Below are 9,071 nucleotides of genomic sequence, written 5' to 3' on the forward strand. Positions count from 1 at the left end.
TTCTGCCTTTAATGAAGCCAGTCTGATCTGGGTGGATAATGGATGGAGACCTCTCCTCTAATCTGTGTGCTAATGTTTTGGTGATTATTTTGTTGTCAACATTGAGTAGGGAGATTGGCCGGTAGCTGGATGGCATTGTTGGATCCTTATTGGAGAAGTGAAATTGAAGCTGTGGTGATACTAGCTGGAAGTCTTTTTTTTTTTTTTTTTGTTCTGATTCATTGATCATCCTGATAAAAAGTGGAGCCAAAATGGACCAAAATTGTTTGTAGAACTCAGCAGGGAAGCCATCCGGACCTGGTGCTTTGTTATTAGGCATACGTTTAAGAGCCTCAAACAGTTCTTGTTGAGTTATAGGTGACTCTAGTTTATTTGTCTGGTTTTCATTAAGTTGTGGTAAGTTGATGCTGTTAAAAAATGAGTCAATGGCGTCCTGGTTGGGGCTTATTTCTGAAGAGTATAGTTTATTGTAAAAATTGTAGAAAACCTGATTTATTTCTTCAGGTCAGCTGGTTAGCTTCCCTGCTGAGTTCTTTATGACTTGGATTGTTGCTTTTTCTATGTTCCGTCTGATTTGATTTGCTAAGTATTGATAATACCCTTTAGATACTGATAACGGTTTATCTGTATTGGTGAAATTGCTCCTGGAGTGGGGTCTTCTCTCTCTCTCTCTCTCTCTCTCTCTCTCTCTCTCTGTCTGTCTGTCTGTCTGTCTCCCCTCCCGGGCCTGGACCTGATCCGATAAAACATTTGACCCACCGGGTAATTGTTTACATGTTACGTCGTCTGAGCATGTGCTGTTTTCCCTGGGTATCTTTATACATCTTTGTTACATCATGAAACCACAGAATGCAGATTCACGGAAAATAAAAAGCATAGATCTTTTATTCATGGATATGTGATCTCATTCTCATTATCTCTAGCTGCTTTATCCCATTCTACAGGGTCGCAGGCAAGCTGGAGCCTATCCCAGCTGACTACGGGCGAAAGGCGGGGTACACCCTGGACAAGTCGCCAGGTCATCACAGGGCTGACACATAGACACAGACAACCATTCACACTCACATTCACACCTACGGTCAATTTAGAGTCACCAGTTAACCTAACCTGCATGTCTTTGGACTGTGGGGGAAACTGGAGCACCCGGAGGAAACCCACGCGGACACGGGGAGAACATGCAAACTCCGCACAGAAAGGCCCTCGCCGGCCACGGGGCTCGAACCCGGACCTTCTTGCTGTGAGGCGACAGCGCTAACCACTACACCACCGTGCAAGTAAACCTATAAATGCAGATAAGATGTTTTTGGCAGTCCAAACATTTGTTTTAGACTTCTCAATATTTTTTTTTTAAATTAATTTTTTTTTTTAATATCCATGATGCATCATCCATATGAAATCAGTAACAAATCTGTAATACAGCGTTTCTCAACCTTTTTTCAGTCACGGCACCCTTCAGAAGTATGCAAATTCTCAAGGCACCCCCCATATAAAATATACACAGTCACGCTGACCATACGCTGACCCCGGCAGTGACGTTGTGACATGGGAAAGGGGGCCGTGAGACAAATTTTGATGATGCATGAGGCGGCGATGATCTGCATTAGTGTAACTATCGTTTTTTGGAATTTTAATTCATTTTATTTATTTCAATGTTAGAATATGTACTTTTTTGACGGCACCCCTAACGAAGCCAGACAGCACCCCGGTTGAGAGAGGCTGCTGTAATACACTGAAACGTTCATGACCAATCCATAAGTTATTAGCACCCGTGATGCATCTGTATTAAAACCCATAACCACTCCGTATTTTGTATCTCTCTTTATGATATTTCCGTAATCTGTGACCTATCTGTATTTTGTCAACCACCAGAGTATGTGCATGGGTTGTTTTGAAGTCCAGGCTGTACAGTATGACCTGGAATAATGTGCTACTACTTGGAAAAACTTCCATGACTATTCCAAAGTTGCATGCCTTTATTTCCCTGAGTGACAGGACTAACTGATATTACAGTCGGGATTATAGTTGTGGTGTGACTGCTCCAGACTGGAACTAAATTCAGGCATAGGTATAGTTGTAGTTATAGGTATAGTTATTGGTATTGTGGGACTGGGCCTTTAGTGAGATTCCAGAGGTTGAGGCTTTTGTTGAATTTTTTTTTTAAACATTCATTGCTTAACAACATAGTAAATTACCTCAGTTTTAACCTTATCCAACTGTTTTTCTTGATATTTCAAGTATCTTCCCCCCTTCCCATGTCCTCATTTGTACCATGTTGGACCTGCTATTTAAAATCCAGGTCTAATCTGTGTAAGTGATGATAACCATGACTCTCATTTCTGCTGCCTCATCAGGTTTGAAAGACCAGGCTTCTTTCACAATCGCACATCAACTATATTGTGTGCACAGTACAGACTGTACACTTAAGCTTTTGTTCTGGGCACACAAGGCTTTCTTATAAGAGGAACTGTGTATAATTGCTCCAGTTGTTATGTGCTGATCAGGAATGTGGTATTGGTTTCTCTTCCACAAAGCATTTCTGAGTTTCATGAAGTGGATTTGGTTCCTTCGGATTTGGCGAGTATAAAATGAAGGAAATTCCAGAGGTCTTGTTTGTCCAAATGTTGTGACCTGCAACGGTTGTAACCCTAAATACCAATACTGTTGTTTATTGTGACTGATTACATTTTTTTACCATCTGACAACTGTCTTGGAATCTTTTCCTTGCTTGGTTTAACAAGGCATCATTCACTTTTGAGCACTGCATTTCTTACTTTTTAGTACTGAATTGAGTTATTAATTGTTTGCGTCACTGCTCTTGTTTTTGTACCCCTCTGTCTTTCTCTAGGTCATGGTGTTTGTCACTGTGGGGAGTGTATGTGTCATGCTGGCTACGTTGGAGACAACTGTAACTGCTCAATAGAAACAACTGGGTGTGTCACTGAAGATGGCAGAATGTGTAGTGGACGAGGCAGCTGTGTGTGTGGCCGCTGCCAGTGCACTGAGCCAGGGGCATTTGGGGACTTGTGTGAGAAATGTCCCACCTGCGGTGATGCCTGTGCCACAAAGAGGTACGCCATAGAGCTGGTGTTTAGTCACTTGTTCAAATTAATAATATTGGACACTCTCTTTTGTGCATAACATTTGGAACGCTTCTATTCATTGTGGTGTTCTTTGCCTTCCTCACACCCTCTTCACTGTGGATTTGGGCAGTGTGTTTCCTCTTCACTGCATTTTTATTTAACTTTTCCAGAGTTTTGAGTCCTGATTGTACTAAATGAGATTTTATATCCATTGCCTGACTTGTGCAGGGAGACAGCCATCTGTTTGGTGTTAAAATGACCGAGCCGTTACATGATATTTTGTGTATTGCAAGAAAAGCTTTCTGGACACTGACATCATTTTGGACACGGACACTGACAAATTGGACACTGGACACAAATCTGGACACCGACAAATTGGGTGCCAATTTGTTTGTACAGCTGCAAGAAAAGGTTTGTGAACCTTTTGGAATTACCAGGGTTTTTGATTATTTGTAAAATGTGGTCTGCTCTTCATCCAAGTCACAATTTTAAGACGAGCACAATTTGACTAACCTAATAACGCGCATGCAGTAGTAGTTTTCTGGTCTTTTTCAAGCATATTGAGTCATCATTCACAGTGCAGACTGGAAAAAAAAAATAAGTGAACCTCTTTGTGAAAAACTTCTTCTCCAAAAGTTAATGGAAGGCAGGCATTTGAATTAAGGAGAGGAGATTGGAAGTGTGGGTGGTACATGTGATTTTATCCTTTAAATAAAGATTCACAAAGTCTGGTTACTGACAGATTCAGGGACAAGTGATTCATTTGAATTATGCCTTGATCCTATCAACTTTCGCAGGACCTTGGAAGATTTGTATTATAAAGCTGGAAAAGGTTACAAAAGCATTTCTAAACACTTGGGTGTTCATCAATCCACAATAAGACAAATTGTCTACAAATGGAGGAAATTTAGGTCTGTTGCTACTCTCCTTGGGCATAGTGCAATGATCACCAAAACAAAGACCCAAAGCATACAAGTAAATCAACTTGTAAACAGCTGAAAAGGCAGAAAGTTAGTGTTTCGGAATGGCCAAATCAGAGTCCTGACCTTAAAGGTCATAGGCAGAGGTTTTAAATTTATGCACATTTGAAACTTATGTTAAACCCTCTGTAATTTTCTTCTGGTCCCAAGAAGTGTTGTTAATAAGTAATAATTGAAATAAGTTAGCGCAGATCGCGGCGAATTTCTGCTCGGCGATTTTCGTGACCACTCGGCGCGTGACGTCATTCAAGACAAACAAATCGCTTGAGTTGAGCCCACTTCCGTTTGCTTGCATTGCCGTTCGGCTTGAGTGCAGACGTGCGTTCGGGAATTTCCAAAGAAAAACCATGCCTTATTGTTGTGCAGTGAACTGTCACAACGGGACCGGTTCAGGAAGAAGTTTTTACCTTTTTCCGAGAGAGGAGAAGAGGCAGAGAGAGCGGATTGTGCACGTGAAGAGAGAGGGTTGGCCAAATAAATACGCCACTCTGTGCTCCTATCACTTTTTTTGAAGAATCCCCATCTGTTGGAGAGTTTAGGTGTCGGAGAGAGAAGGCTCAAACCTGACGCTGTTCTGGCAAAATTAGAACGCAAAATCAAGCAGTCAAAGAAGAAACGGAGCAGCAACGCTCAAGCAAAAAGGAGAAGATTGGAGGTAAACATTTTTACTTTTGCTTGCAATTGACAAGTCAAGAATCCTGAGGGATCCTGTACAATCATTGTGGAAATGAGACAAAGGGATATTTCCTCACTTAGAGTCGGCTATAAATAGTATAATGCCGTGGATGGCAGGCTAATGTGGCCTACCGGCGCACTCTCAAGTAATCGTTCCCTATATCCACTAGGGAGGGTGGTTTAATTATTCTTCAAAAGGGCTCTTGTTTAGTATTACGACGAAAGTAAGAATTTATCATAACTATCAGGATAAATCATTTGGGCACGAGTCTTGTTGAGGTCCGGGGTCACCGCGATCAGAGTCGGCCGAGTCGCTGTCCGATTCCGAGGCCGCACGGTCAAACCAGTGAGCCACATTCGCCGATTGCTTCGCAACGGCCAGAGGTTCATACATGTATGGTTTCACCTCTCGATATTCAGTTTGGAGAGTTCCTACTTCAAAATCACTCTCGCTTTCAGACATTTTACACAACCTCTCACGACCGAAGTCTGTACACATGTGCTCGGTTCGCAGGTAAACACAGAACTGCTCCCAGTCTGTTTGCCTTGAATGACGTCACGACGACTGCCCCCTGGCAGTGAAAGTGCGCAGAAGTGAGATGTAAACAAACCTTTGGAACTTGCGCAAACCAGCATATTTTGACTGTTTCATTCGAATTTTAGGGTGCAAATTCGACACCAGGAAGATTGATTCGCTTTTTGGGTCGTTGTTCTAGACAATAAAGTTGATATTCTGCGTTCCACCTCCGACCCTTGCCTATGACCTTTAACCTCATTGAGGTGCTGTGGCATGATCTGAAGACAGCTGTTCAATCAAGACACCCAAAGTTATTGATGAACTGAAACAGTTTCATAGACAGAGATGGTCCAAAATTTCTCCTCTTTGTTGAGCCAGTCTTATAAACGGCAACAGAAAACGTTTGGTGGAGGTGGTTGCTAAAGGAGAAAATACAAATGACTGAATTCAAGGGTTTACTTAATTTTTCCAGCCCGCACTGTGAATTATCACTCAGTGTGCTCAATAAAGACTTGGAAAGTACCACTGTTTGTGCGGTATTAGTTTATTTAGTTTGGGTCTGTCTATAATTGTAACATAGATGATCAGACCATTTCTTTATGAATAACCAGTGTTAAAAACCCTGGTAATTCCATAGGATTCACAAACTTTTTCTTGCAGCTGTATATTTTAAACTGTTCTTCAAGGGGTGTTGGTAAAAAAAAAAAGTGTATACACACACACACACACACACACACACACACACAGTGGTGCTTGAAAGTTTGTGAACCCTTTAGAATTTTCTATATTTCTGCATAAATATGACCTAAAACATCATCAGATTTTCACACAAGTCCTAAAAGTAGATAAAGAGAACCCAGTTAAACAAATGAGACAAAAATATTATACTTGGTCATTTATTTATTGAAGAAAATGATCCAATATTACATATCTGTGAGTGGCAAAAGTATGTGAACCTTTGCTTTCAGTATCTGGTGTGACCCCCTTGTGCAGCAATAACTGCAACTGAACGTTTCCGGTAACTGTTGATCAGTCCTGCACACCAGCTTGGAGGAATTTTAGCCCATTCCTCCGTACAGAACAGCTTCAACTCTGGGATGTTGGTGGGTTTCCTCACATGAACTGCTCGCTTCAGGTCCTTCCACAACAGTTCAATTGGATTAAGGTCAGGACTTTGACTTGGCCATTCCAAAACATTAACTTTATTCTTCTTTAACCATTCTTTGGTAGAATGACTTGAGTGCTTAGGGTTGTTGTTTTGCTGCATGACCCACCTTCTCCTGAGATTCAGTTCATGGACAGATGTCCTGGCATTTTCCTTTAGAATTCCCTGGTATAATTCAGAATTCATTGTTCCATCAATGATGGCAAGCCATCCTGGCCCAGATGCAGCAAAACAGGCCCAAACCATGATACTACCACCACCATGTTTCACAGATGGGATAAGGTTCTTATGCTGGAATGCAGTGTTTTCCTTTCTCCAAACATAACGCTTCTTATTTAAACCAAAAAATTATATTTTGGTCTCATCCGTCCACAAAAATTTTTCCAATAGTCTTCTGGCTTGTCCACATGATCTTTAGCAAACTGCAGACGAGGAGCAATGTTCTTTTTGGAGAGCAGTGGCTTTCTCCTTGCAACCCTGCCATGCACACCATTTGTTGTTCAGTGTTCTCCTGATGGTGGACTCATGAATATTAACATTAGCCAATGTGAGAGAGGCCTTCAGTTGCTTAGAAGTTACCCTGGGGTCCTTTGTGACCTCGCCGACTATTACACGCCTTGCTCTTGGAGTGATCTTTGTTAGTCGACCACTCCTGGGGAGGGTAACAATGGCCTTGAATTTCCTCCATTTGTACACAGTCTGTCTGACTGTGGATTGGTGGAGTCCAAACTCTTTAGAGATGGTTTTGTAACCTTTTCCAGCCTGATGAGCATCAACAACGCTTTTTCTGAGGTCCTCAGAAATCTCCTTTGTTCGTGCCATGATACACTTCCACAAACATGTGTTGTGAAGATCAGACTTTGATAGATCCCTGTTCTTTAAATAAAACAGGGTGCCCACTCACACCTGATTGCCATCCCATTGATTGAAAACACCTGACTCTAATCTCACCTTCAAATTAACTGCTAATCCTAGAGGTTCACATACTTTTGCCCCTCACAGATATGTACCATTGGATCATTTTCCTCAATAAATAAATGACCAAGTGTAATATTTTTTTTTTTGTCTCATTTGTTTAACTGGGTTCTCTTTATCTCCTTTTTTAGGACTTGTGTGAAAATCTGATGATGTTTTAGGTCATATTTATGCAGGAATATAGAAAATTGATAAGGGAAGTAGTTTGGGGGGAAATTGAATTAATGGGTCTGCTTTATGCAGTAATTTTTGCTCATAGTCTTCAAGGGTGCTAATAATTCTGAAACTGACTGTATAGCTGAAAATGTCAAGTTTATTTGTATAGCACTTTTAACAATAGACATTGTCGCAAAGCAGCTTTACAGAAAATTAAAGGCTTTTAACATGAGCTCATTTTATCCCGAATGGAGTTCCTTATGATGCATCATTTATCCTAAGATTGACTGGAGCCATTCAGTAGTTTAGTGCTTAGTTTGTATAATTTATTTTAAGCTCAGCTTGATTTCTAAACCAAACTGAAAGATGCTTTGTCTCCTCTTGATCACCACATGTTGCCAAGAGCAATGTGTACACAGTTGTCATTCCTTAGATGACTTTTGCTCCTTTAAGCTTTTTCCTTCACTTGGCCTCATATGGCCTGATGTGGTCCTTTTGAGGGGAATCTTCCATATCTCCCTGTGCATGCGTAGACATGTGGCCTGTTATTGAACTGGATTTTAAAACCATTTCATAAAAACATATTCATCATACCAGCTTTGTAGTGAATGCCAGTTAGTGGATGATAATTAGCATTTTTCTCTAGGGAGTGCATCGAGTGCACCCTCTTCAGCACCGGGAAATTTGCAGACAACCACACCTGTCAGCGCATGTGCAAGGATGAGATCATTGTCGTGGAGACTCTCGGTGAGTATATACACACAGTTGTTTCAGGACTGTCGTTTTTATATACAGTAATAATCATGTTTTTAAGCAAGTTTAATCATCTCTTCAAAACTTTAGGTTCAAATGCATTACCCTGCACAATATGTCCGAATTAGAGAATACACAAGTGAACCCTGATCATATTATGAAGCTCTTGTGTGAATGAAGCTCCTGGGAAAACCTTTTAAGTGGTCCAGTGTTGATATTTTCTCCTATGTAGTCCTGAAGACTCGCATTTTAATATCTCATTACCCCCAAAAGTGAAAAGGGGGAAACTTCCATTCCATCACAGACATTTTGACAGCAGGTACCCGATTAAAAACTGACCCGATTAGGCTTTTGTCAACTTTACTACAACATGTACCTTTGAGAAACTTGGTTAATTGATGCATCAAAGTTTATATGCAGTAAAACTCAATTTTCGTCAAAACCTTATTTATTTTTTATTTTTCTAAAAATCTTTTTTGTCCGTTTGCCAGAATTCAGCCACAGCGATTATATGATGGGTTTTCCCAGGCTGCCATACACACCATAGCTCAAAGTTCCCTGCCACCAAGCAAGATTTGATCACTGTACAGTTTATTTCTTACTCGGAATGGGCGTTATGAACATATAATATTGATCATATGATAAATCGCACAGTACTTTGTGATATCTCAGGTATGGCGAGGAAACTTAGAAAAAGCAATTACAATCTGTGAATGGAAGCAGCTGATTTGGTGTTCAAAATTTATACTAAACTTTAAAAAATGTCATTT

The 9,071-nt window shown here is 40.7% G+C and overlaps 1 protein-coding gene across 2 annotated transcripts in view; it reads left to right on the forward strand.

Annotated features, from left to right (window-relative positions):
• Positions 1–9,071, forward strand: part of itgb5 (integrin, beta 5) — a 104,590-nt gene that overhangs the window by 88,384 nt on the left and 7,135 nt on the right. For both annotated transcript variants that reach the window (XM_060929949.1, XM_060929951.1), the window contains exons 11-12: positions 2,846–3,068; positions 8,195–8,295. In XM_060929949.1, the coding sequence (XP_060785932.1) occupies positions 2,846–3,068; positions 8,195–8,295 (324 nt within the window). The remainder of the gene's footprint in view (positions 1–2,845; positions 3,069–8,194; positions 8,296–9,071) is intronic.

Source organism: Neoarius graeffei, chromosome 9, assembly GCF_027579695.1.
Source record: "Neoarius graeffei isolate fNeoGra1 chromosome 9, fNeoGra1.pri, whole genome shotgun sequence".
NCBI classification, from domain to species: domain Eukaryota; kingdom Metazoa; phylum Chordata; class Actinopteri; order Siluriformes; family Ariidae; genus Neoarius; species Neoarius graeffei.